Source organism: Filicampus tigris, chromosome 21, assembly GCF_054856515.1.
Source record: "Filicampus tigris isolate MCC_2025a chromosome 21, RoL_Ftig_1.0, whole genome shotgun sequence".
Taxonomy (NCBI): Eukaryota; Metazoa; Chordata; class Actinopteri; order Syngnathiformes; family Syngnathidae; genus Filicampus; species Filicampus tigris.
Genome location: NC_141237.1, coordinates 456,501 through 483,699, shown reverse-complemented (window position 1 = coordinate 483,699; position 27,199 = coordinate 456,501). Strand labels below are relative to the sequence as shown.

Here is a 27,199-nt window from a genome sequence, read left to right as displayed (position 1 = left end):
TCGAAAAAAACGCCTTACTATACCCTTACCATGTTTTTAAAAAAAAAACACCTTACCCTACCCTTATCACGTTTTTCGAAAAAAACGCCTTACTATACCCGTACCATGTTTTTCGAAAAAAAACGCCTTACTATACCCTTACCATGTTTTTTGAAAAAAACGCCTTACTATACCCATATCATGTTTTTAAAAAAAAAACGCCTTACTATACCCTTACCATGTTTTTTAAAAAAAAAAACACCTTACTATACCCTTACCACTTTTTTCGAAAAAATGCCTTACTATACTCTTAGCATTTAAAAAAAAAAAAAGCCTTATTCTACCCTTATCACGTTTTTCGAAAAAAAATGCCTTACTATACCCTTATCACGTTTTTCGAAAAAAACGCCTTACTATACCCTTACCACTAAAAAAAAAAAAAAACGCCTTACCCTACCATTACCATGTTTTTGGAAAAAAAACGCCTTACTATACCCTTATCACATTTTTCGAAAAAAAACGCCTTACTATATACCCTTACCATGTTTTTTACAAAAAAAACACCTTACTATACTCTTACCATGTTTTTCGAAAAAAAACGCCTTACTATACCCATATCACGTTTTTCAAAAAAATGCCTTACTATACTCTTAGCATTTAAAAAAAAAAAAAAGCCTTACTCTACCCTTATCACGTTTTTCGAAAAAAACGCCTTACTATACCCTTACCATGTTTTTTGAAAAAAAAAAAAAACACCTTACTATACCCATATCACGTTTTTCGAAAAAAAAACGCCTTACTATATACTCTTACCATGTTTTTCGAAAAAAAAACGCCTTACTATACCCATATCACGTTTTTAAAAAAAAAAAACGCCTTACTCTACCCTTATCACGTTTTTCGAAAAAACGCCTTACTCTATACCCTTACCATGTTTTTTTTTTAAAAATACCTTACTATACCCTTATCACGTTTTTCGAAAAAAAACCGCCTTACTATACTCTTACCATGTTTTTCGAAAAAAAACGCCTTACTATACCCATATCACGTTTTTCAAAAAAAAAAAACGCCTTACTCTACCCTTATCACGTTTTTTTTGAAAAAACGCCTTACTATACCCTTACCACTTTTTTCGAAAAAAAAACGCCTTACTATACCCTTACCACTTTTTTCGAAAAAAAACGCCTTACTATACCCTTACCATGTTTTTTGGAAAAAAACGCCTTACCCTACCATTACCATGTTTTTTGAAAAAAAAGCCTTACTATACCCTTATCACATTTTTAAAAAAAAACGCCTTACTATACCCTTACCACTTTTTTCGAAAAAAAAACGCCTTACTATACCCTTACCATGTTTTTTGGAAAAAAACGCCTTACTATATATACCCTTACCATATTTTTTGAAAAAAAACGCCTTACTATGTTTTTTAAAGAAAACGTCTTACTATATATACCCTTACCATTTATTTCCCCCAATAAAATTCTGACATATATAAATGGCATGTCCGAGATTCGAACCCAGTTCCTCAGGTTTACAATCCCACGACGTTATCCTCTCAGCCAGGAGGGAGCTGAAAAGCAAGACTGCTCATTGTCCATACATATTTCATCGCAAAAGATGCCGAGATGTTTTTTAGAAATTTATACTTTAAAAAAAAATCTAGAAAAAAAGTTAATGTTCTTACAGTAGATCTAGAAAAAAGTGTTTGCTCTTAGATCTAGAAACGTTTTTGCGCTTATAGTTGATCAAGAAAAGGTTTTTGGTCTTATAGATCTATTAAAACGTTTTGCACATAGATCTATAAAACGTTTTTGCTCTTAAGGTAGATCTAGAAAAAAGGTTTTTGCCCTTAAAAGTAGATCTAGAAAAAAAGTGAATTGTTCCTATAGTAGATCTAGAAAAAAAGGTTTTTGCCCTTAAAAGTAGATCTAGAAAAAAAAGTTATTGTTCCTCTAGTAGATCTAGAAAAAAGGTTTTGCTCTTACAGATCTAGAATAAAAAGTTTTGCACTTGTAGATCTAGAAAAGGTTTTTGCTATTAGATCTAGAAACGTTATTGCGCTTATAGTTGATCTCGGAAAAAAGTTTTTGGTCTTATCTAGAAAAAAAGTTTTGCACATAGTAGATCTAGAAAAAAGTTTTTACTCCTAGATCTAGAAATGTTATTGCGCTTATAGTAGAAATACCCAAAAAGGTTTTGCTGTTATAGATCTAGTAAAAAATGTTTTTGCACTTGTAGATCTAGAAAAACGTTTTGAACTTATAGTAGATCTAGAAAAAGGTTTTGCTCTTATAGTAGATCTAGATAAAAGTTTCTGCTCCTATAGCACTAGAAACAAAAGTTTTTGCTCATAGTCAATCTAGAAAAACGTTTTTTTTTGTTGCCCTATTTAGAGTAGATCTAGAAAAAGGTTTTGGGCTCTTATAGATCTAGAAAAAAAAGTTTTTGCTCTGAGAGCTAGAAAAGTTGTTTTCTCTTACTGTAGATCCAGAAAAGGCTTTTTGCTCATAATGGATCTAGAAAAGTTTTTTCCTTCTATAGATCTAGAATAGGGTTTTGCTCTTAGATTTAGATGTTTTTTTTGCTTTTATAGTAGACCTAGAATAAAGGTTTTTGCTCTTCTAGATCTAGAAAAAAAAAATTCTATCTAGAAAAAATGTTTTTGCTCTAAGATCTAGAAAGGTTTTTGCGCTAATAGTAGATCTAGAAGAAAAGTTCTTTGCTCTTACAGATCTAGAAAAAACAAATTGTGCTTATAGTAGATCTAGAAAAAGGCCCTTATAATAGATCTAGAAAAGTTTTTTACCCTTACAGTCGATATAGAAAAAGGTTGTTTGCCCTTAAAGTCATTTAGAAAAAAGGGTTTTTTTGCCCTTAGAGTCAATCTAGAAAAAGTTTTTTTTGCCCTATTTATAGTAGATCTAGAAAAAATGTTTTGCTCTTATAAATCTAGAAAAGTTTTGCTCTTGGATCTAGAAAGGTTTTTCGCTAATAGTAGATCTAGAAGAAAAGTTCTTTGCTCTTACAGATCTAGAAAAAACAAATTGTGCTTATAGTAGATCTAGAAAAAGGCCCTTATAATAGATCTAGAAAAAAGTTTTTTACCCTTATAGTCGATATAGAAAAAGGTTGTTTGCCCTTAGTCATTTAGAAAAAAGGGTTTTTTTGCCCTTAGAGTCAATCTAGAAAAAAGTTTTTTTTGCCATATTTATAGTAGATCTAGAAAAAATGTTTTGTTCTTATAAATCTAGAAAAGTTTTGCTCTTGGGTCTAGAAAGGTTTTTCGCTAATAGTAGATCTAGAAGAAAAGTTCTTTGCTCTTACAGATCTAGAAAAAACAAATTGTGCTTATAGTAGATCTAGAAAAAGGCCCCTATAATAGATCTAGAAAAAAAGTTTTTTACCCTTATAGTCCATATAGAAAAAGGTTGTTTGCCCTTAAAGTCATTTAGAAAAAAGGGGTTTTTTGCCCTTAGAGTCAATCTAGAAAAGTTTTTTTTGCCCTATTTATAGTAGATCTAGAAAAAATGTTTTGCTCTTATAAATCTAGAAAAGTTTTGCTCTTAGATCTAGAAAGGTTTTTCGCTAATAGTAGATCTAGAAGTTCTTTGCTCTTACAGATCTAGAAAAAACAAATTGTGCTTATAGTAGATCTAGAAAAAGGCCCTTATAATAGATCTAGAAAAAAGTTTTTTACCCTTATAGTCGATATAGAAAAAGGTTGTTTGCCCTTAGTCATTTAGAAAAAAGGGTTTTTTTGCCCTTAGAGTCAATCTAGAAAAAAGGTTTTTTTGCCCTATTTATAGTAGATCTAGAAAAAATGTTTTGCTCTTATAAATCTAGAAAAGTTTTGCTCTTAGATCTAGAAAGGTTTTTCGCTAATAGTAGATCTAGAAGTTCTTTGCTCTTACAGATCTAGAAAAAACAAATTGTGCTTATAGTAGATCTAGAAAAAGGCCCTTATAATAGATCTAGAAAAAAGTTTTTTACCCTTATAGTCGATATAGAAAAAGGTTGTTTGCCCTTAGTCATTTAGAAAAAAGGGTTTTTTTGCCCTTAGAGTCAATCTAGAAAAAAGGTTTTTTTGCCCTATTTATAGTAGATCTAGAAAAAATGTTTTACTCTTATAAATCTAGAAAAGTTTTGCTCTTGGATCTAGAAAGGTTTTTCGCTAATAGTAGATCTAGAAGAAAAGTTCTTTGCTCTTACAGATCTAGAAAAAACAAATTGTGCTTATAGTAGATCTAGAAAAAGGCCCTTATAATAGATCTAGAAAAAAAGTTTTTTACCCTTATAGTCGATATAGAAAAGGTTGTTTGCCCTTAAAGTCATTTAGAAAAAAGGGTTTTTTTGCCCTTAGTCAATCTAGAAAAAAGTTTTTTTTGCCCTATTTATAGTAGATCTAGAAAAAATGTTTTGCTCTTATAAATCTAGAAAAGTTTTGCTCTTAGATCTAGAAAGGTTTTTCGCTAATAGTAGATCTAGAAGTTCTTTGCTCTTACAAATCTAGAAAAAACAAATTGTGCTTATAGTAGATCTAGAAAAAGGCCCTTATAATAGGTCTAGAAAAAAAGTTTTTTACCCTTATAGTCCATATAGAAAAAGGTTGTTTGCCCTTAAAGTCATTTAGAAAAAAGGTTTTTTTTGCCCTTAGAGTCAAATCTAGAAAAAAGGTTTTTTTGCCCTATTTATAGTAGATCTAGAAAAAATGTTTTACTCTTATAAATCTAGAAAAGTTTTGCTCTTGGATCTAGAAAGGTTTTTCGCTAATAGTAGATCTAGAAGAAAAGTTCTTTGCTCTTACAGATCTAGAAAAAACAAATTGTGCTTATAGTAGATCTAGAAAAAGGCCCTTATAATAGATCTAGAAAAAAAGTTTTTTACCCTTATAGTCCATATAGAAAAAGGTTGTTTGCCCTTAAAGTCATTTAGAAAAAAGGGTTTTTTTGCCCTTAGTCAATCTAGAAAAAAGTTTTTTTTGCCCTATTTATAGTAGATCTAGAAAAAATGTTTTGCTCTTATAAATCTAGAAAAGTTTTGCTCTTGGATCTAGAAAGGTTTTTCGCTAATAGTAGATCTAGAAGAAAAGTTCTTTGCTCTTACAGATCTAGAAAAAACAAATTGTGCTTATAGTAGATCTAGAAAAAGGCCCTTATAATAGATCTAGAGAAAAAGTTTTTTACCCTTATAGTCGATATAGAAAAGGTTGTTTGCCCTTAAAGTCATTTAGAAAAAAGGGTTTTTTTGCCCTTAAAATCAATCTAGAAAACAGTTGTTTTGCCGTATATATAGTAGATCTAGAAAAAGGCCCTTATAATAGATCTAGAAAAAAGTTTTTGGTCTTTAGTCGATCCAGAAAAAACATGTTTTTGCTCCTATGGTAGATCTAGAAAAAAGGTTGTTTGCCCTTATAGTAGAGCTAGAACGAAGTTTTTTTGGGGCTCTTGTAGTAGATCTAGAAAAATGTTGATTTTGCCTTAACAGTAGATAAAAAAAAAAAAAAAGGTTGTTTTTGGGGTCAGGGTTTCAAAGTAGAGTTTTAATCTAGGATTAAAGTTTCAAACTAGGGCTATTGGTTCAAGTTAGGGTTTCAAACAAAGGTTAGGGTTTTAAACTGGGGTTAGGGTTTCAAATTATGTTTCCAAACCAGGGTTAGGGTTTGAGACTTTGCTTTGCCTGGACTAAAAGGGGAGAAAAAAGAAAAATCACAGCAACATGTCCAAGCGTCTCAATGGTGCTTTGCGGCGGCAATATAGAGTTGGAGCATGTTTATGAAACCTTTTAGCCGTTTATTTGTCACACATTTAGAAAATGAAGCCCACTATACAAATGTCCTCCTGCGCGAGAGAAGCGGCAACATGCACAAACCTTTGGATATGGCTCTCTGATTGGCTGAAGGCTTGCCAACGAGGAGTTCTTCCTCTTAGACTCTGCGCCTATTTACAACGTGCGTGGGTTGGTTTTCGGGAGGGGGCGGTGGGGGGGGGGGGCGTGTTTAGCTCCTTCATGACTGGCGGGAGAGCGCAGGTCAAAGTTCAGCCTCCAGTTGGCGGGCAGATGCGCAACAGCTCTGCTGCGCTCGCACGCATCATGAGCCACACTTTGTTACTCACAGAAGAAAAAAACCAAGAACACAAAAATAAAACTGAGGCCATGGGGGGCATGGGGGGGGCTGGTGATTCGTGTGGTCTCATGCCAGGTAGCTGTACGTGTCCTTCTCGCCGTCGACCCGCTCCAAATACTCCTTCTCGATCAGGATGTCGATGCATTTCTGTTGACGGGGGGGGAGACGGCCATCAGCTGTGTCTGCATGTAGCGCGTGGCGGCGGCGGGCGGCGGGAGGCGGGCGGCGGGCGGGGGCTCACCTTGATGACGGGTACGCGAGGTTTGAAGCGAGACGACAGCTGGTTGAGGACCTCGGCCAGCAGCTGCTGATGCTTCAGCACCTTGCGCATCTTCATGATGCGCACGATGGCCGCCTGCGCGCGCGCACATAAGAACAAATAACAATACATTATAAATGAAGATAACCTGAAGCGCCAAACACGTGAACAACTGCATGCCAGTGTACGTGCACATACAAAATCAAATATGCGCGCGCGCGCACACACACACGCACACACACACACACACACACACCAGTGTCAGTTTTATCAGCCATTTTCAAATGTAGTTTTAGTCCAATTTCAATCACGCTTGTTAGTCTTTATCATATTTAGTCAACCGCATCCCATTTTTATTTCGTCAAGTTTTAGTCAACTACAAGTCGAGCAACTTTTGCCTTTATTTTAGTCCAAGAAAATGTTATTTGTCTAGTTGTAGTCAACAAGTCAGGACCGTTTTGTGGGAGTGCTCTGTCAAAAGTACATTTAACAATCCATTTGTATTTTCTTTGCGCTCGCATGCATTTACGACTTCCTATCGACGCCAATTCAAATCAAATGTCCTTGTGATGACGGTTGCGCGATGAGAAGACGAGCGCTCGGGTGATGATTTTGTCCCCCTTATTGTTCATTAACGGAGGCTCGAGTCTCATCTAGTCTAGACTTTGTCCGGTGGAAAATGTGCATCGATGAAACTATTCTCAATGTCAATGGATTGGCTTTATTTATGTCTATATTTATTCATAGCACACGTACCACAGCCTTTTATCCGTGTTTCAGTTTTATTTATTGTGTTGTAAAGCGCTTTGTTTGTTATGAAATGCGCCATATAAATGAAGCTGTGTAACGAAATGAACACTAGCGCGGACGGACACACACAGTGTACGGATGAGCACGTGAGCCTGCAGAGCAATGCAAAGTCAATTGAGCGCGCTTCACAAAGCACGACGGCTGTGTGATTTCTCTCCCTAGCAAGTTGGACAACGTGCGTGCACACCCACCTGAATGAGGAGCTTGCGGTCCTCCTCGATGTTCTTGTGCGTGGTCTCCTGCTCTTGCTTCTGTTCCGTCTTCATGGGCACATTGATGTTGACGCGCAACTTTTTACTACGCACGCACGCACACACGCACGCACGCACGCACACACGTCAGCACAATGGCGGCGAGCAGGAAGCGGCAGTGGGGGGGGAAGCATTCTGACTTTTTGTATCCCAGGAAGAGTTTGATGACGGTGTCGGGTTTGAAGTCCACCTCGTCCACGTTGGCGTTCTCGTCCTCCAGGACCTGCCGCAAAGACGGACGCACGTGAGCGCGCACGTGAGCGAGGGCGACGAGCGCCGGCCGGACTCACCAGCAGTTTGGACTTCAACAAGATCTGCAGAACTTGAATGAGGATGTCCTGAAGGGGAGCAAAAACAGCCTTGAAAATTGAACGGCGCATCACGGCAACACGGAGGGACCGCATTTGACTCGGTTTGCCGTTCCAAGTGACTTCTTTTTTTTTTTTCTTCTCCCCCCCCATCAATCATACAACCATGCCATTCTTCCAAACAAACAGTATAAAAAGCGATCTTGATGCCGTAGTTCACCGGGCGGGGCGGCCAAGGTTTGCAAGCGCGTGCGCTGAGGTAGCCAATGTTGCTTTTTGTGGTGACAAATGAAAAGTCCTGGCTAGAGCGAAGCCGCAATAAGCCAAGTGGCGGGGGGGAGGGGGCGGTCCGGAGGGTCGAGGCGTTTAGGGGTCGCACCGTTTTGATCTGCGTGCTGTCGGAGAGCTGCTGCACGCTGTAGCTGTCCTCCGTGTTGTACTGCAGCAGGATGGCCATCTGGAAGGTGGACGCCTGCAGCGTGTACCTGCGGCACGGACGGACGGATGGACGGACGTCAGCACCGCCGTGGGGCCGACGGGAGACGGGGACGTACCTGTTCTTGAAGCAGTTGGCCACCAGCTCGCCTTTGGACAGGTGGTAGAGCCACGTCAGTTTCCTGCCGCTGTGTCTGCTGGCGTAGAAGGCCGTGAAGCGCTGGTAGCTTCTCTCCAGCTAAACGCAGGCAGCAGTTAGCGGGCCACTCACCCGGCGTCCGCGCATGCGCGCGCGCGCGCGCGCGCGGCGGTTACCTCGGAGGGGAGCGCAAAGGTACACGACTGCTGGAAAGGCCACGAGCCGGAACTCAGAACCTGAATGCTGAAGTCCACTGGAAACACAAGAGCACGCGCACACGTCACGCCGCGTCCTCATTGGAGCCGCGGCAACGATTTTCACAGGTGAAGCCTCTCGACGAGGGCTGTGCAATTATCGCGAATGCGATGACAAAATCGGCAGAACATATAGGCATTGATGGCCAACGCACTCTTTGTTTACACAAGGAAATCGTACGTTTGGGACTTTATACGACTCCGTTGGGTTCGGTCCAAAAGGAACTCGCACCATTCTATCGTTTCAGAGACATTTCAATCATCGATGATTACCCAATATAATCGCGTTTAATATTTTGGGGGTAATCGAGCGGCCCTACTCTCAACGCTCAATATTCTCAAATTGCTGCCAGCCTCCGCGAAAGCAGGCCGACTGTCTTGCGCAACAAGAGAAGACAAGACTCAAACGCAGACTGACAATCGAGAGGTTCCGAGTTGGTGAGGTGTTTCTTGAACTGCTCGTTGAGGTCCTTGCTGACGCCGATGTCCTGGAACATCCTCTGAAGTTTGGACGTGTACTCAAAGCCGCACGCTTGCTGCAAAAGCGCAAAGACCGGCGTGAGGAAGAGGACGGGCTGACAAAATGGCCGCCGCGCCGCGCCGCGCCTCGCCGCGCCTCGCCACCTTGAGTTTGGAGATCATGCTGGCCTCGGCGTCGTCGCTGGCGCTGTTCTGGTGGACCAAACGCTTGGCCAGCATTTTGGCGTAAAACTTCTGGAAGACGTCCTTGTCCTCGATGTACTTGAAGACCACCATCTGCAAGACACCACGGGAGGGACGCGTCTTTGCAGGGTCCGGCAAAAGGGCGCGGCGGCGGCGGCGGCCCGCCCGGCCTCACCACTTGGTTCAGCGTGTCCTCCAGCTCCGCCTCCTCGGGGTTCTTGGAGCTGAGGGTGGAAAGAAGCAATGGAAAACGACGCGTTACAAACACAAAAGGGAAAACGGCAGACTTTTCACGAAAGAAAAAGAGGCGTCAATACAGGCAAGGAAAATGTGAAGATAACGCAAACGCAAAGAAACAAAAGCGGCACAGATGGTTTCAATGTGAACAAATGAAACATTGCGATTCAGCGGCCAGGCTCTTTTTGCTCTCCTTCTTCCGCGTTGACACAGTTTTTTCAGTATTCATTCTAAAAATGTTTTGCTTTATTCATCAGCTGATTTAGCAGTTATAGGATGTGATTATGCCAGGTACTGGAATCGGCCGAAAATTTGGGGCCTAAAAAGGACAAAGGACGAAAAAAAAAAATGTGAAAAGAAATCAATGCAAGGAATGTAGAGCAAAAGTAACCGAAGTGAAAATGTGAAAATGTGAAGACGACAACAAATGAAGTCAAGGTAATGTTGGCTCAACGTCAAGAAAGCGGGAAAGCAAAAAGGGGCCCCACAAGACGGCGGGCGGGCGGGCGGCGCCCACCTCTTCTTGAGCAGCGAGTCGCAGTATCTGGCCAGCAGCTCGGGCGACTTGCTGGACGACTGCGCCATCCTGGTGACGGCGTTGTTGTTGATGAAGCGGCCGCACGCCTGAGGGGAGCAAAAAGCGTCACAAGCCGCCCCGGACGAGCCACCGGACTAAGCGCCCGCCCCGCCCCGCCGCGACCCACCCACCTTGTCCAGCGCCGCCACGAAGCCGGCGTCGTTGTTGAAGGCCGACATGACCAAGGCGTTGTACTTCTTGTGCACGTCCAGCGTGGTCTGCACGTACACTTTGGGGTCCTGAACACACACACGCGCGCGCGCAGATGCAGACGGATGACAGGCGTAGGCGTGGGCGCGGTCGGTGGCGGGCGGCGGCGTACGTTGAGCGCCGCCTCGCCGCACTTCTCGATGGCGGCCAGGCCTTGGTTGTGGATGTGAGTCTCCAGAAGCTTCTTCAGCTCTCCCAGGCCGTCGGTGATGCGGGACACCAGGTTGTACATGCGCCCGAGGTCTGACACACACACACACACACACAGCGCACCCGCCGCCATCATCAAGACCAACGCATCATAATTGTGCGACTAAACAAATGGACCATTGCCCCTTACAAAAATGGGATTTCCCCCCATTTACTTGTGGAAAACGTAAATGAGTCTCATTTTCTTGTTTTGAGCGGCCACTAATGTGTTTGCATCATGCGAGCAAATTGTCAGCGGCGTCGGCGCTTTTGTGGACGGGCTGGAGCGCCACGTCCACGAGCCGCCTTGAAAGAAAGGAAAGGAAAGGAAAGGCGACGCCAAGAGCTTGGCCCACCTTCGTTCTTGTCGGCATCCAGAAGGTTCTGGAACTCGGTGTGAAAGATCTCCAGGTGCTTCTCGATGAGGACCTGCTCGCACTTCCTGGCCAGCTCGTCCTGCGTGGACTCGTGGAGGTAGACCTGCACGCGCCGCTGCTCCTCCAGCAGCCGGGCCTCCGCCTGGCCACAAACGCCGGCGTCACCTCACGGCCGCCCGTGACCAAAGACGGCGCCGGCGCCGGCGCTACCTTCTTCATGTACTCGGTGACGGGGTTCTGCTGCAGGAACTCGGTGCTCTCGCGCGTGTAGAAGCGTTCCGTGTCGGTCAGGAACTGGCACTCAAAGTATTCCTTGTAGACGGACAGCGTGGGGCCTTTGGCGAAGGCGTCCTCCTCGTTCAGGCCCAGCTCCACTGAAAGGGCGCACGCACAGTCGTCGTCGTCGTCGTCATCGTCGTCGTCGTCGTCGTCATCATCATCATCACCACCACCACCACCACACACACGACTGCCTTTTGGCCTTGCACACGCGCGCGTCGCCACCCACCGTAAGACTGCACCACGCCGCTGATGAGGCGAGTGTTGATGGTCTCGCCGTTTCTCTCGCGCTCGATGAGCTTCAGCACGGCATTTGTGACCTGCCGCGACAATTTCAAGTCTGAATGCAGAACGTGACGAGCGAGTGAGCAAAATCAGCTCGCGCGCGCGTGCGCACCTGTTTATTGAGGGGTCGAAACAAACACTCCCTCCAGGTGACCAGCGCGAGCTGCAAAGGACAACACAAGCGTTGAGGTGGTTAGCAGATGACCAGATGGGGGGGGGGATAAATAAATGAATAAAAAAGGAATTGTTGACTCCTTCCCTAATGAAGGCAAAAGTGTTTCAAAAGTGGACCTTGACAACGCGCGACACCCCGAGAAGCCTTTTGCGGCCGAGGAAAGAGACGAATCCTTTCGAAGGCGCTCATCGTCACTGCGCTGCACGGACATCAAAAGGTGCGCACTCGTCACGTCAAACGAAAAATTGCGCCGCCGCCGCCGATTCCAAGCGAGCACATCTCTGGCCTTCAAATCCAACATGCGTTTTTTTCCCAGCCAAAAACGTCGGCCCACTCCAACCCGTTTTTCAAAGCTTTGCGCCTCGATGCGGCGAGGGGCGGAAATGATCCCCCACGAAGCAATTCCAATGGAATGATACGTCAGAAGCATCGAACAACTGAATAATGAGCGCAACATAGTGTCCGGCGTCTACGTTAGCGAGACGCGCAACGTCCCAACGAACCAAGAGCAAGAACCAAAGACGCTTCGGCTGGAATCGCAATCGCTTCGGAAAGAGACGGCGGCGCCGCCGCTCGAGTGCGTTCGGTCGCTCGATTTGAGTTCTCGCCAGCGAGCGTCTTTCCGGCGTCGCTGGCCGTGACTTTGCGGGCCGGCGCGGATCGCTTTTCTGACCGAGTAGATCTCGTAGATGCCCTTGCGTCCCTCGTCGCACTCCCGTCGGACCCAGTGGCGGTTGAGGTAGGCGCAGATCCCGTTGAGGACTTTGCTGGAGAAGCGGTAATCCTCCCACTGCTGAGTGTAGAACTTGAGCACGCACTCGTCCATGAGGTCTTCTCCGTCCTGCCGCACCACAAGAGAGTTGAGTTGCGAGCGCGTGAGCGAGCGAGCGTCTTTGTGGCGAGCGCGCGTGCGGACTCACCTTGAGCAGGCTGGTCAGGTAGTTCTTCAAGAACTCCTTGAGCCTCTTGTAGAGCTCCAGGCCCACAAACTGCGCTCCGCCCGGAGTGCTGGACTTTTTGGAGGGCTTGCTGGGGGGCACCGAGCCCCTGCCCTGGCTGGACTGGTGCACGCTGGTGCAGTAGTTGTACACGTGCCTGACGGGGGGGGGGGGGGAGGCGTTAAGGAAAGGCGGGCGCACGCGTGGCGTCGGACACACACGGACGGAGAACGCGCCAGGGAGGCCCCGCGCGATGGCCCGAGGATACGTGTAGAGTTCCATGTATCGGGACTTGGCCATGCTCTGCCTGGTGTAGACCTGCTGGATGCCGGCCCGCAGGTCGTCCCAGATCTGGTCCAGGCCGATCTGCTTGAGGCCGTGCGGGTTCTGGGTCCGGTTGGACGACATGGCGGCGGCGGCGGCGGCGGCGGCTCCTGCCGACGCGTCCCTGGCGCTGCTGCCGGGCGGCGGGGCCGGTCTCCTGCGACGATGCGGGCGGGGCGGCGCGCGGCTCTCACAGTGCGCCCGACATCGGGGAGCGGCGGCGGCGGCGGCGACGGGGTGGGGCGGGGCTGCGCTCCCGCTGTGCACGGGCAGGTGGCGCTGCGTGCCGCTCCGACAGCCCAGAGCGTCCGCGCTCCTCACCAGCACACCTGCCCAGACGAACGGTCAAGTGACAAACGGCACTCGGAAGGAGGCCGGCGCCTATTCCCGTCTTGCCCACAATTCCATTCCCGCACGCTATCATTTGGCCGTCCACCCAAGTCCAAAAAACAAACGGACAACTTTTGGGCCGCCTTCCACTTACAACAACAAAGCATATCAATTGCGCAGGCCGAACATTTGACCGTTTTCCAATACTCTGCCCTTCAGCATTCAGTTCGTTTTGCAACAGAGAAAAATCGGCAAATTCTTTGGTCACTCTTTGTTCCGATGACATTATCGTCGTCTTACGTTACGTGACTCATGAAAATCAAAGTGCGCTGAACAGCAAATTTCAATCAGAGACAAACTTCTTGAAGCAAGCGAGCTGCACCTCTTATTTGGTGAACAAGCACTTGGGAATGTTTCAAAATGTGGCCTGCTAATACGTTTCAGGGGGGGGGCTGGTAAGTTTAAACTGATTCAAGTCAGTGTCTGGGGGTAAACCGAAGAGGTTTTGTCCCCTTTTATGGTCTCTCTAGATCGCAGGTGGGCCTGGAACGCATGTCCAGTGAAACTGGGAAAAAGAAAAAAAAGAAACGTTGAAACGATTGAATTCGAGCGGCCTCGGTTTCATGTGATTAAAATGCGAGAAGATGCAAAAACACAGGACGCCGAACGGCCTTCCTTTTTTTAAACGGGAATTCACACAAGAATTTCGAGGGAGGACGGCGTGGGGAAGAAAAAAGAAAAAAAAACAAAAAACATCGATGGCTGCCTTTTTGTCCCGGCGGGGATGGAGAGCGGCCGCGTTGGCCGACGGGCTTCCCGGGCCCACGTCACTAAATCCAGATTAGTCCACTAAACGCCGCCTCAAGCCTCAAGGCCATTTCCTGTTGGTGCTCCTCAACCCGGAATGAGCGTGCATGTGGACCAGCTTCCGCTGGGGAGGACAAGCCGGGGAAGCTGCAGCCGTTACCGCGGCAACAAGTCAAGATGCCGGACCGGAGAAGGACGCATCCGCGGGGATTGAAAATTGATTGCGAAGAGATGAAACGCTTGAATTTGAAATAGTTGGAAGCCTCCCACACATGTTTAATTTACTAAATGAACTTTTTTTTCTGGTATTCTTTACCATGTGCGCACCTGTCACGACTCATTCGCTGTCAAAAAATGGGAGGTTATTGAATAACATCACCTGGAGGAAATAAAGACACGACTCTCTATCGCATGTTCTCTTCTCCCAAAAAGAAGGAGAGCGTGCTTGCTTGGATCGGCTTAATCGTCAGCCCCTGTTGAAGTTTACTGCAAAAGTGATGCATCAAATAAATGACAAACTTTGCATAGTTTAACATCAAACCGATCAACCACGCCGTTTTGTCTTCTCATCCACGAGTATGATATGTGATCGAATGACATTTACGTATGGGAGCGCTTGGAGATGGTGACGCTTCTTCAAAAAAATGTGTAACTTGACTGGCCAGGACGCTTCGAATCTCTTGGAGCGATTGAGGCGTCGCTGTTGGATCAGACGCTGCCATCATCGCCACACCACACCGAGACAAAAATATCTCCTTCAACCAAAAATCAGCTTCAGCTCAGTGTCAAACGACCGAAAATAGATCCAAATTGGCGCAAGTACGCGAGCAACCAGTTGTGTGCATGAGATGATCTCCTAGGGGGTGCCCTGTCACGATCGCAGAGTTTTCACTGGCGTCGGGCAGGTGGCTCGTTCATCGACTGCCATGTCGAACATTTCAAACGAGTCCGGGGCCAGGCGAAAACGCAACGTGCCATAGGAGAGTTTTCCCCGCTGGGAGCCTACTACGCCATCGTGCTAGCCGCCTAGCTGCTGAGCTAGCTAGCTAGCTAGCTCCATTAGCCACGTTAGCTCCGGACGAGCTGGCTTCGAGGACGCCATTCGAGCCAAAGCCGCAAGGCGACTGGCGCCGGCCCGGCCGTTTGGTCGACTTGGGGCCCGCCTCGGTGAATTTTGGTGCTCCCAAGCTGGTCGTTTTGGCGTGTTTGTGTTTGGGTTTAAAATGGCAGCCAGCCGCTCAATAATGAGTCAGGAAAACACACCGCTAGGCGCATTAGCCGGCTAGCTCGGAGCTTGTGGAATTGTCACAAGGTGGTAGAAAAATAGCAAATATACAGAGTCCAAAAGGCGTCCTTACCATCTTTGAAGGCCGTGGCGCTCAGTATGTAATCGTGGCTTGTGGCGGTCGTGTCGTGTCGTGTCCTCTCGCTTCTGCCTCTGCTTCTGCCGCTGCTAAGTGCGGCGGCTAAGTGCTGCTAAGTGCTAACTCGCTTTGCTTCGCACAAAGATCAGCTCGGCAAGCGCCGATTCATGCTGCCTTCGGGGACGCTCGGAAATAGGACTGACGCAAACACCAGCAAAAAGCCTGTCTGACACTTCACGACTCGTAAACGTTGAATTCGTGTCAGTCATTATTATTATTTCGCCATTTTCCACCCTTCTACTCCTTCCACATGTATCCACAGATTCAAACCATTCCAAGGGAATTCCCCAAATTCCCACGTTCGTCGCAACAAAAACATTCAAGCGAAGGGAGGTGAAACATTCAACATAAAAGTTCGTCCATATTTCCCCATTCCAAATTCAAAAATGTCCAGCGCATTCAGAACCTGTTCGGAACTATTTTACGTGTAACAATAACGTCCAAAGTACCGAAATGTCATCTTCAAATTCCCAGTTCGAAGAGATATTTGACATATTTCCCTCCTCCTTCCACGTTTGTTGAGCGATTGAGAGCATTCCAACGTCAAGTCTCACGTTCGATTTCAGTGCAGCTTCGGCTCTTCGGCATTCACACGCGATTCCAACCCAAATTGCATTCTTAATCATTAAAAAGGAAACTCCCAGTATTTATGGCAACCCGATTTATTCTGATTTCCATTTGCAGTAGAAGCCTCTTCCACCAACGACACGATATCAATTGTCTTCGCTCTTTTTATACCTGACTGTGTCCACATTGTGACAAGCAGCGCTGGTTCGTCGGAGGAGTCGCTGAACGCAGCATTTGCGTCACAGGATGACGTTGCGCTTGGACTACAACAATGGCCGTCATTGCCCCGAGTTGAGTTTTCAAACGTGCGCATCGGGACACTCTCACGGACCCGGAATAACTTCTGAATGGTCGATGCAAACAGTGGAGTTTGAGCTTGGAGATCGAGGTTCTTATTATTATTAAATCATTTTGCGATACAACTCGTGCGTCGCCTTTCCTTCAGCACCACACAGTCAATATTCGGGTTAAGGTCAAAATTCCGATTTCTGAAACATTGTGAAAAACCCGTTCAACACTTGATATTTATGTCACTCACCGCATGAATGAAGCAGCCGGTTTCCTCCTCGCTCCAAAAGTGTGCCTCTGTGCTGCGTCTCTGAGCTTGTTTCCCTCTGCTTGTGTATTTGCGCTGGGTTGCGCGCCAAACACCGTACCTCTGCGTACAAGCACTTCGTGTACTACGAAGACCAGCATTCCTTGCGGTTGACCATGCGCGGAGCGTCTCGATCGCGTCTGTTTGCGCATTATCGTTTGCCTTTTTCACCCTCCTCTCCATCCACTTCTCAGCAGTAATGCTATGTACAGCATCTTATGCTTTTTACTTTCATGTATTTTCATTTTTTATACAATGTATTTTGACGTAAATTCTGACTTCACGGCGAAATCCGACAGACGCGGAAACTCGGGTTACATCGCCAATGTAGCAACCAGGGGCGGAGCCAGAATGTGGCTAATGGGGGAGCCTGGAAAAATCAGGGTGGGCCTGAATATTTCTCTCACTGAGCACAATACTCCTCTCCCGACACATAGTATATTCAAATAAAATGACAAAGTTCAGATCTTCCTTGGACAACCACCATTATGCCATTCTTAAAATTCTATGAAATAAAAAAACCACAACAAAACACTAATTCCAAAATAATTTACAAAAAATTGAAAGCATATATGTTCTTCATGAACCTCAGTGGGTGGGCAGTCCGTCAATCTGGGTGGGCCTGGGCCCACCCATGGCTCCGCCCCCCCCGGTAGCAACGGAACTCGTTTGTAAATTGAAGTCTTCTTGTAATTCAAAACGGAAATGAACAAGTCCCGTCCAGTGTTTCCGCACGCACGGCATCAGGACGCTTTGGAGACGCCACAGCGCTTTCTGCTTCCTCTTGGCCCGAATCATTTCCTGCTGCTGCTTCACTCGGACTTCCTCCAGACTCAAACAGCCTCCTTTGAACACACACAGGTTTACACTTTGATTTGGAGCATTTGCAGTATGTGTACTACGTACATACTCCAAACAAAAAAGGGGGAAGTGACGCCTTGGGTTTTCTATGACACCTGTGCTCATTTTGGTCTCGGGTGAGCTCGGGCCACCGCAGGGGCGGTCCCAGTACCATTTCCCGCTTTAATGAATTTCTTCATCTTGGACAAAGCTAACTTGCGAAAGGTGTTTCAGAGTTTTTCAAAGTTCTCTGAAGTAGGCCGAAAAAGCCAACAAAACCAAAGTGGAAAATATTTGCTTGGCTCTGTGCGCGTGTGTGTGTGCTGACCACACTGCAACTTTGGCAAATGAATTCTTGGAATCCATTCCACGCGTGCACTAGTTGTAGTACACGTTGACGGGTGAGCGCTTCGCAGTGCTTCTCAATTTTCAATGAGCAAAGGGCACATATTTCACATCGAAAACAGTTTCACGGGATATTCAGGTTAGTTATGTACCTTGAATCATCTAGTGGAAGAGCATTTCATTGTTTTGCCTCTTACTATACCAAGTTGGCATACATAAATGAACACACACACACACACAAATGAAACACTATTTTTGTTTAATTTCCCGCAGCAGAGCTGATGAGCTCTCACGTCACACTGGTTGGTCTGCAAAGTGCAACTGGAAACACGGCCAGGTGGCGCCGGACAACGTCACATCGCTAAGCGGGCAGCTGACTTTGTTGCATGAATTTTAGCCGGCTTCAAGTGCAATTGGAGGCCAAACTTGTCTTGCCAGTAGGATGAGGTTTTGTGCGCCCGGTAGTCCAAAGACGAAATGCCGCCCAACGTTGCTGCGGCCGGCGACTGAAGCGGCCGACGAATGCGTCGTCCGAGTGGCCTCGGGCTCGTAACGCCAACGTCGCGGCTCACCGGTTGTCTGGCTTTGCTCACGTGACGAGCCCGAAGGCACTTTGGACGTCAATTTCAGTTGCCAGCAGAGGGCGCTACAGGAGGACATGCAACGGCACACGCAACATCAGTGTTGCCCGTTAAGGCCGATTGACCCATTTTCGTTGTTTGCCTTCAACCTATCTAATGACACGCACCTTTGATCTTGAATCCGATTTTAGCAAGTAAATAAGTGTACTCCACACAACAAGCTACGGTATAGCATAAACGACTTCCCCAAAGATAAGCGGTCATTGCGAAAAAATACAGAGAATAAGCTTCCGAGTGTCTGTGAATAACGGGGGGACACGTTCCCCTGAAAAAATAAACCAGACCACAAATTTTCGCAATTCCGAGCGGTCCCGAATGCGTGGACTCACTTTTCTGGATGTCTCTTCTCTTCTTGGCATTGTGCGGGGGGGGGGGGGGGGGGGGGGGGGGGGTGACAGTGAAGGCTTTGTGGCTGAAAGCAAAAAAAGGGGCAGAGATGAGCAGCCATGCCACCCCAAAGTATGGTCGATTAAGCAAAATCTCCAATTGAAACCTTCAAAATAAGACCACCTCGTTTCAGTGTGGAAATTTGTGGCTGGAGCTCAATTCAACTAAAACGCCATCAGTCACTCTCCATGAGGTGGTTTTGTTCCCAGTCGGACCTAGTTTGAACGTGGCCTGGCGGCACAACAGCTCCTTGTTTTGGCTCCTTGTGTTTTGGAAGGCAAATTTCTAGTTGCTGGCACCGGTACGAAAGTAAGCGAGCGACGTCGCATTGAAGGATTTGGTGTCAAGTCGCACTAATGTCACCGGTAGTCTCGTGACCAGGTTCGCGTGGGACGTCATGCGTTGTGATTTATAGCTTTACGTTTCTGTTGCTGGACCTAACCCTTTATTCATAAATATTATTAGCCCTAGGACAGTAATATTAAAATTAGTAACACCATCACTAACATCAGGTACATTTATCCCGATATATCCCGGATAAAGTACAGTTGTCATTAAAAGTACAACATTGTATGCCAGATTTGAAATTGTCTTCTTTTATTTCCCCACACATAAGAAAGATTGTGTGGGTGAAGATCACCCGACGTTAGTGTTCTAGGGTTAAATACATTACAATATTACTTATTACATTATTATTAATATTATGAAAACATATTGTGCAAGAGAAAAAAAAAGAGGGCAGATTCATAATCAGCGCAAACATTTCATCCAGAAAAATTGACTTGCATCTCTTCTTCTAAAGTGTAATAAAAAGAGAAAAAAAACCGTTTTTACGGGGGGGTCGGGAACAGATAAATGGCATTTTCTTTCTTTTCATTTCGGAGATTTGTGTGACGAGCTTCATCGCGGCACGAATAATATGGAAATTACGTCCATGTAGCACGTTGCCACATTCAATATGGCGGCGACGTTTCCGTACGATTGGGGGCCAAGGCGTGTCTTGGTCTATCTATTTAAAGTCTCGGGTGAGCGTGGCCGCGACGAGGAAGTCACTACTGACAGCGACTCGACCGCTCTCGTCCAGACTCCACTTGTAGCCTCCACTAGTGCATTCGTGCAGTAGTCCGGTCGGGTGGTGGGCTGAGCCAACCACACGCCCATCGCTCTCGCTGGCTCGCCCGTCGTCGCGGTGCCAATGTTCCGTGGAGCGGATGGCGAAGCGGATGGACCGGGCCGCCGCGCTACGCTGACGCCAGGAGGCAAGAACCCGCCGAACCGAGCCAGCTGACACTTGCCTAGCATCATACGTGTTGTTTAGCCGAACACTTTGCTAGCCGAGCGAGCGAGGCCTGCCACCGCGTTTTGTTTAGTTAAAAAAAAAAAAAATTGTCTTAAATTTTATGTCTTTTTTGCGACCGCGAGTCCACATGACGAGATTGCACGGCGCTAGTCCTCCCATTATTGAAATGATAAGATTCAAAAACAATGTCTTAGCATGTGGCCGTGCACCTGCTAGCGTGGCGACGTCGCCCAACGAGCAGAATAGATTTGGATGTATTTTTTCAATACAAGCTTGACTGGCTCCTATTCGGCAGGAGGAAAATGTCACGGTACAACACCGAAAAAGTGGCTACACTGGTCCATTATGGACATTGCCATCTAGTGGAAGAGCATTTAATTGCCCCTCCACTGCCCGTCACTACACGTCGCTGGCATTGACAGGCAGTGAAACCTTTGAACGAATTGTTTACAAAGACATGCAGCGATATTTAATGAGAGGAATGAATCCACCCGTTTACATTGACCGCTTTGAGGAAAATGTCATGTCAAAATAGACGCAGGCAACAACTATTTCAGGACTGCGGAAAATGTAAAAGCTCCGTGAAGTGAGCCTTTGTCTTCGGTGCGCATCCGCTGCTAGCTTGATGCTAACACATCATGGAAAACAAAGCCATTGATGGGCATATATTCTGCATATACGAACGGCATTTCGATGGGGGGAGACGATTCAACAGTCATTAGGGGCGGTCACGGAACATATTCACGTCATATCTCAAGGCCTCGCTTGTATTTGTCATCAAGTACTTGATCCTAATTGTGCGCTTATTTTTAGGCCGCTAAAGCCCTCGCAGGATGGACAAGGAGGCGGTTGGCGCGAGCCACTCAGAAAGCCGACCGGCCCCGGCCCCGGCCGCCGCGCCCGCGCTGACCCCGCCCCGCCTCACGCCCAACCCCATGCTGCTGCAGGACTCGCCGGCGCCCTCGCAGACGCCCGTCACCTCTTCCCCGCCGCCGCCGCTCACCCCCGCGCCCTCCCTCTCCACACCCAAAATGGCGGCGGCCAGGACTTCCTCCCCTCACGTCCTGGTCCCCGCGCCCCCCAAACTGACCACCACGGCGAGCCCCGCCCTTCGCACGTACACTCGGCCCATCCTTCCCTGCGTCGCCAAGACCACTGCGCACGCCTCGTCGTCTTGCGCGCAAGAGGCCGCCGTTTCTTCGTGTTTGTCAACGGCCACCTCGTCACCCAAGACGTCCGGCACGCTGACCAATGGCAGCGCAAGGAGCGCACCCACGCCGACCTCCAACACCATCACGCCCTTCCACACGCCCGCCAGTCCACCTGGAAGACAGGTAGCCAAACGACAGGAACGCGGCGGCATTACGGCCTGCGCTTATCCCACTCAGGACACAGCGATAAAATGCACGAGTGGTAGTTTGGTGCCATCTTGTAGCATCTTTGTGCGATGAAACTACGATGAATTGAGTTGAGGAGCCTCATTTGGATAAAAGTGGTGCCTCGCCATCATCTCGTGGAATTCTGGTGCCAAGGAACTACCTTGAAATGAATTGTGCCGTTTGCTATTGGACCAAAGTCATTTTTTGCTGCCATCTTGTGGCACCTAGAAGAAATGCTAAACCTCGTAAGGGAGGGCAGATGGTCAAATGCAGTGGTACCGTACTCTGGGTTGAACTGGTTGCGTGTGCAAGCTTGTTGAATTTATCAACGACATTTTCCCCATTGCAATGAGAGGAAATTCAATCCCTCTTTCCTAGGACGCCAAAACACGTCGACTTTCCTTTGGATGCCTCCCAGACAGAGAAATAGTACTCGATTGTAGAAAGGAAAAAAAAAAAGAAGAGAACGGAAAGAAATGAATTGGTGATATCGAGTGCGGTTAAACATACCGTCCTTCCTATCGGTGTGTTGGATGTGTACCTTTTAGGGGCGTGGCCCAGTGTAACAAGGGAACCATTTCACGTTAGTTACCTTGGCAATCACAGACGCAAATTGTGCGTTGGAGCATGTTAAGCTCATTTGACAAACAGCGATGCGACGCTAATGCTAACGCTAACGCTAACGCTAACGCGACTGTGTGCAGGCGCCGCAGCCTCTCCCGGCGAGCTCGCCCGGCCCCCCCGTCGCCAGGCACAGGACTTCCCAGCAGGCCTTGCTCCTGGGAAAAGGTCTCAAAGGCCCCGGACAAGAGCAGGTGCTGCTCAGAGCTCAGGTGGTAAACACACGCACGCACGCACGCACGCACGCACGCGTCCGCGGGGATGTTGCCGTGTCCATGGTGACAGTGCATGCGGCATCCGAGGTTTCACGTTACAGTCAGGCTACACGCTCTTTGATGGGCAAGTAGAGTAACTAAGTAACGCAGTATCGCGGTGCCTCGATTTACGAGCGCCCCAACTTGCGAAGCTTTTCCGGATACGAGCACGGTCAGTCGAGTAAACGGAAACCAATTAAATAACTACGTTTCCGTTGACGGAATAAAAATGAAACTGCATTTTAAGTTCATAAAACTAAAGGCAGGTAGAAACTGCGCCGTTATGGGCGTGAACAGAGAGCTTGTTTCCCACCCAACGGAAGTGTCTAAGCCTCCCCTCATTTACGTGCAATTTGGCACAGGTGAGCGCAGAACCTGTCTGCCTGCGCCTACGTCAAATCCAGCCAAATCACGTTTCACTTCCCGCGCCGCAACTTAGACCTGCTTTCATCATTCGCTCGATGGACCTCTCACTGTACGATTTTTGTCTATTTCATTTCTTTTTCTTGATCTGCGCTTTTGCTGACTGAAGTTTGCGAAAGGCTGTATTAGTTGTGGTGACGGAAGCGCTTGTCTTCTTGTGCTTGCAGCTGATTCTCACGTCTGCCATGCGGGCCGGCCCTTCCTCCTGCTGCTCCTCCGCGGTGAGCAACGCAGGCGCGCCAAGCGGCGCCGTCGGCCGCCGTTTTGACAGTGATTTGGTCTCGTGTCGTGCAGCTCCAGAGCGGGACGCCGCCCTCGCCCGCCACGCCCCCCTCCCTGTGTCTGAAGCCGCCCGCCTCGGCCCCGCCTCCGCTTTCCCGCCCGCAGACGACGCTCTTCCCTCCACTGAGGCCGCGCCCCCCGACCGCGCCGGGCCGCCACCTGGCCGTGCCGCCACCAAGTAAGCCGCGCTCAAGTGGGAACGCAAGCGGTCGCTTCATTAGGAACACGAGCCGAATTGCCCCATTTGCTGGTTTCCATGCACCCCCCTCAAATATTGCAGGTGATATGCGCATATTCATTTGACAGATTGGGATTTCTCGTGTTCTGACGAGTTTTTCATGAAAAAGAGAAGTCAATCATGTAAATGGGGGGCTGCATTCTCTCTCTCATGATTGTAGGGCGCGTGTATAAAACCTGTCCAAAGGGAAATGAGGAAAGGTGGTCACATTGTATCGACATTTAGCGAAGGGCGGTGAAAAAGGTTTCCCGCGATATGTTGGTCCGAATGCCAATAGAATACGAGGCTGTCGAGCTTTGTCGGGCTACGGTGGCGCAAAAGAGCTGGCGGCCGCTCGCCTTGCTTGAAATGAGGCTGATTTGGATGCCGTCACCTTGTGCTCATGTTGGCCGTGCGTCTTCCCTTGCTCCAAGCGCTCTACTCGCCGCCGCGAGCCGTCCCTCTGCGGCCCAAACTTCAGCCCGTGCCGGCGGCGTCGCCACGCCTCCCCTCCGCTCTCCAGACGCCGCCGCCGCCGCCGGCCGGCCGGCCCCGGACCGAGGTTGGCGTCCTCCCCGCGACCGCCGCGTCGTCCCGGCGACTGCAAATCATCGCTCTCTCTTCGGCTCGCCCGCCGCCATCTTTGGCCCAAACCGCCCGGCCGACTTTGAGCGGGGGGGAGGCGCTTGGGCCGCCTCAAAGCGTGGCGTCGCCTCCCCGCCGGAAGGAGAGCGCCGCGCGGCCGGGAGGCCTCAACGACGTCCGTGTGGCTGAAGATGACCAAAGACCAGAAGCTGAGGAGGAAGCGGACAAGACGGAGGCGGAGAAGAACGCCGGCCTGCCGGAGCGAGAGCACATGGACGTGACGGAGGAAGGCCACGGCGGCGGCGCCGCCCGGGAACACGCCATGGACTTGCAAGAGGAAGGGGCCGCCGCCGAGGTGCCGTCGGCGGTCAACCGGCCACAAACGCTCAAAGAGGCGCAAGCGGAATCGCACGTCGTTGAAGAACCTCCCGCCCGGCGTCCGCCTTCAGAGCCTCGCGCGCACGCCGTCAGGCCGCCGCAACTTCCTGCGGAGCAGAGCGACAAGGAGCAACTCGGCGATGACATCGCCGACGCCAAAAACGACATCGACGAGAACGTGTCGGCGCACTCCGACAACCACTCGGGTAACGCTTCCTGTGTGTGGTGTGTAGCTTTTTGTTTTTTGGGGTTCGCGCTACAGCGTTGTTTGTACTGCAACATGTTGCTGCCTCGCCTAAAGTGTCGAGTTGCGTAAGCGTGTCGTTTTGTATGTATGTGTTACTGCGTGTGGTCATAAAAATGTCATTTCTCTTTGCCGTCTGGCGCTTGTGGCGGTGTAACCTGCGCCGGCGTCGTCATTTCAGCCTTGTCCAGCCTGTCGTCACAGTCGCCGCCCTCGTCCCCGCTGGCGGATCCCGCCTCTCACGCCCTTCCGCTCAACCTCAGCCAATGGCAGCGGGCCGTCGGCAACGGCGGCCGAGCGGCGGACGGGCCGTGGGAGGCCAGGGCGTGGCCTCGAGGCAGGGACGTCTTGACGCACGTGGTCGAAGGCTTCGTCATACAGGAAGGACTGCAACCCTTTCCTGTACGAGCACGCGCACATTGATTGTGATTGAAGAGCTGTTTGAAAAAAAAAAAAAAAAAGTCACCGTTGAGTCGCCAACTTTTCCTCCCGTTTGCGTCGTTTCAGGTGAACCGGTCGTCGCTGCTTTTGCTTCCTCAGCCGCCGGCACCGTCGCAGGAAGTGAACGGGAGCGACGGCAAGGGGGCGGCGATGGCACCAGAGGCGGCGACGCAACATTCGGAACATTCGTCAGACTCGCAAGACGAGGACGGCACAGACGCGCGGCGGCGCGTGACGCGTAAGCGCCTCCTCGACGGCCACTCGTTGCCGACTGCCCGATCGCCACAAAGATTGTCTTTGTGACCAGCGAGCAGAGAACCAGCGCGTCAATTGCAACGCATGATTCAATCGACGTGCTGGCCGCCTCCTTTTCCCAACTGGGGGGGTGTGCGGGAAAACGTTTCTTCTTTCCCCGATCGACAAGCTGCGGCGCTTCCAAAGTGGCACTCGAGCTCAGATGACGGACCAAAACAAAGTCGCAATTTTATTCCTGTTCAGCGTTTTGGTTCCGATTTCAAGTTGCTGCTCGCGCTTTTTCTGATAGAGTTGCTGAAGAGAACAAAAGCAGTGTTTTTCTCTGTTTTGACTCCTAGTCTTTGAATTGATATTTCATCATATGTTTCATTTGAATTTCAAAAACAAACAAACAAACGAAGAGCATGAAACACTCAAAGCAAGGACAAAGAAACATGAGCGTCAACACAAGCGTGTGAGGGCTACTCGGCGGTTGGGCTCGGCAAGCCCCCGGGCGCCATCGACCGAGCGCGCGAAGGCCAGTGATGGGCAGAAAGGGGAAAACCCTGGACAAAGGGAGCACAAGGCCGCCCGGTCCTCCCGTTGTCCTTTTGACTTTTTGCCGTGCGTCTTTGCGTTTCAGGCGCTTCCCCCTGCGAGCGCGCCGTCCTCCACTGCCAGTTCTGCGGCAAGAGAGGCCACGCCCACAACTTCATGCGCTCCAAGCGCTTCTGCTCAACTTCCTGCGCTCGCGGGTGAGACAAACACATGCTGAGACGCCGACAACAAAGTGGCCGTTGACTTGCTGTTTTGGCCACTTTGGGAGCGGCTTCGAAGGCCAAACGGCCCCGCCCAAAAGTCCCGGCCGCGATCCGAGCCGTCTCTTGTCGCCGCCGCCGGCAGGTTCAACGTCCGCCTGACCAAGCGCCTGCGAGCGCTGAGCGCCGGCAGCCGCGCCGAGAGGCCCCCGCGGCCGCTCCTCAACAGGGCGCAGTCGGTGCCGGGGAAGCCGCTCCTGCTCAGACTGGTAGCGCCGCACCACACTGCCCCCCCCCCTCGAGCACATTTGCGTGTTGTCCCTCCCTCCCGTGGCTGGCTAAGCCTTTCTCCCGGAAGTCCATATTTGGCCAGAGCTGCCGTGAGCGCAACCTTTGGATGTCTCCGCAGCCTCGCGATCTCTGGAGCGCCGGACGCAGAGACAAGGACACCAAGGAGGACAAGAAGGTTGCGGCGGCGCAGGAGGAGGAGGAGGAGGAGGAGGCGGACACGGAGGCAGCAGGAGAGGAGGAAGAGCAGGAGGACGAACAAAGGGTCGCCGTGACGACAAGGACGGAGAGCCCGGCGAGGACGTCGCCGACGGCGGCCGTGGCGACCGTCACCGCGTCCACGCCCACCAGCACCTTTAAGCCCGAACCCTCGCAGTGGACTGTGGACGACGTCACGGCCTTCATACACACGCTGCCAGGTGAACGCGCGCACGTGCACGCAGACTGTGCACCAACACACACACACACACGTTAATGCAGCGTGCGCGTTTCAGGCTGCGGCGAGGTTTCGTCGGCGTTCCGTCTACAGGAGATCGACGGCCAAGCGTTGCTGCTGCTGACCGAAGAACATCTGATGGGCAGCATGAACATCAAACTGGGACCGGCGCTCAAGATCTGCGCGCACATCAACGCGCTCAAGAACCCATAAAGACCACCGCCGGCGACGGACGGACGGACGGACGGAGGCGCATCAATAGAAAGACGAATAATAACGGGGTCCTTTTGTGAATAAGCTGCTCAAGATTTGAAGGACTTTCAACATTTAATATATCAAATTTGTCTATTTAGTTTTTTTTAGAATGTGATGTCCAAGACAAATCTATGCCGTAGCTCACATAACCACTGTGTGTGTGTGTGTGTGTGTGTAAAAATATGACAAAATCAAATAATGATAGGTGACCTTTGAAAATGTGATGTTTTATATTCTCCGCCGACAAAAAAACAACTGCGCTCTTAAACTGTCACATTTTTATGATATTCTGCTTGGAAATATTTAGAATAAAGAAGTAATTCATTCAAGTAGCTTTGCACGACTGCTAAGC

At 48.9% G+C, this 27,199-nt stretch overlaps 3 protein-coding genes across 7 annotated transcripts in view; 1 reads left to right on the top strand and 2 right to left on the bottom strand.

Moving 5' to 3' along the window:
* Positions 1-5,750: 5,750 nt before the first annotated feature.
* Positions 5,751-16,617, bottom strand: LOC147127026 (cullin-1). 2 transcript variants are annotated; one of them, XM_086020207.1, is made up of 22 exons: positions 16,483-16,617; positions 12,761-13,145; positions 12,475-12,649; positions 12,228-12,395; positions 11,492-11,542; positions 11,324-11,414; positions 11,026-11,189; positions 10,795-10,957; positions 10,362-10,492; positions 10,171-10,278; positions 9,980-10,086; positions 9,401-9,449; positions 9,187-9,318; positions 8,981-9,098; positions 8,485-8,561; positions 8,289-8,407; positions 8,114-8,219; positions 7,717-7,764; positions 7,567-7,649; positions 7,367-7,472; positions 6,348-6,461; positions 5,751-6,253 (listed from the first exon to the last, which is right to left on the bottom strand). In XM_086020207.1, the coding sequence occupies exons 2-22, from the start codon at positions 12,898-12,900 to the stop codon at positions 6,173-6,175; spliced, it is 2,331 nt and encodes a 776-aa protein (XP_085876333.1). In that variant the 5' UTR covers positions 12,901-13,145; positions 16,483-16,617; the 3' UTR covers positions 5,751-6,172. The 2 variants fall into 2 exon arrangements, with proteins under 2 accessions (XP_085876333.1, XP_085876332.1); XM_086020206.1 differs by lacking the exon at positions 16,483-16,617 and adding an exon at positions 15,312-15,887.
* A 129-nt stretch (positions 16,618-16,746) lies between these two features.
* The window catches only part of nub1 (negative regulator of ubiquitin-like proteins 1), a 31,826-nt gene continuing 21,373 nt past the window's right edge, over positions 16,747-27,199 (bottom strand). For all 3 annotated transcript variants that reach the window (XM_086020220.1, XM_086020222.1, XM_086020221.1), the window contains 2 exons: positions 23,623-24,872; positions 16,747-17,384 (listed from right to left, as the gene is read on the bottom strand). The gene's annotated coding sequence lies outside the window, so the exon portion shown is untranslated. The remainder of the gene's footprint in view (positions 17,385-23,622; positions 24,873-27,199) is intronic.
* On the top strand, positions 19,844-27,176 carry LOC147127025 (uncharacterized). 2 transcript variants are annotated; one of them, XM_086020205.1, is made up of 12 exons: positions 19,844-20,011; positions 20,866-21,386; positions 22,136-22,246; positions 22,897-22,950; positions 23,024-23,189; positions 23,663-24,397; positions 24,617-24,837; positions 24,943-25,114; positions 25,754-25,865; positions 26,014-26,137; positions 26,278-26,575; positions 26,651-27,176. In XM_086020205.1, exons 2-12 carry the CDS (start codon positions 20,886-20,888, stop codon positions 26,803-26,805), a joined length of 2,649 nt encoding a protein of 882 aa, XP_085876331.1. In that variant the 5' UTR covers positions 19,844-20,011; positions 20,866-20,885; the 3' UTR covers positions 26,806-27,176. The 2 variants fall into 2 exon arrangements, with proteins under 2 accessions (XP_085876331.1, XP_085876330.1); XM_086020204.1 differs by having other exon boundaries at positions 22,136-22,264.

Bases quoted from the DNA above. Each gene is read 5' to 3' on its own strand.
- LOC147127026 (XM_086020207.1), bottom strand. From the start codon at position 12,900: ATGTCGTCCAACCGGACCCAGAACCCGCACGGCCTCAAGCAGATCGGC. The intron at 8,562-8,980 runs GTCAGTCTGCGT...TTGTGTTTCCAG, and splicing joins CAACTCGGAACCTCTCGATT to TGGACTTCAGCATTCAGGTT. The intron at 8,220-8,288 runs GTACGTCCCCGT...TCCGTGCCGCAG, and splicing joins GCCAACTGCTTCAAGAACAG to GTACACGCTGCAGGCGTCCA.
- LOC147127025 (XM_086020204.1), top strand. From the start codon at position 20,886: ATGGACAAGGAGGCGGTTGGCGCGAGCCACTCAGAAAGCCGACCGGCC. The intron at 22,265-22,896 runs GTGGTAAACACA...TTGTGCTTGCAG, and splicing joins AGGTGCTGCTCAGAGCTCAG to CTGATTCTCACGTCTGCCAT. The intron at 25,115-25,753 runs GTAAGCGCCTCC...TTTGCGTTTCAG, and splicing joins CGCGCGGCGGCGCGTGACGC to GCGCTTCCCCCTGCGAGCGC.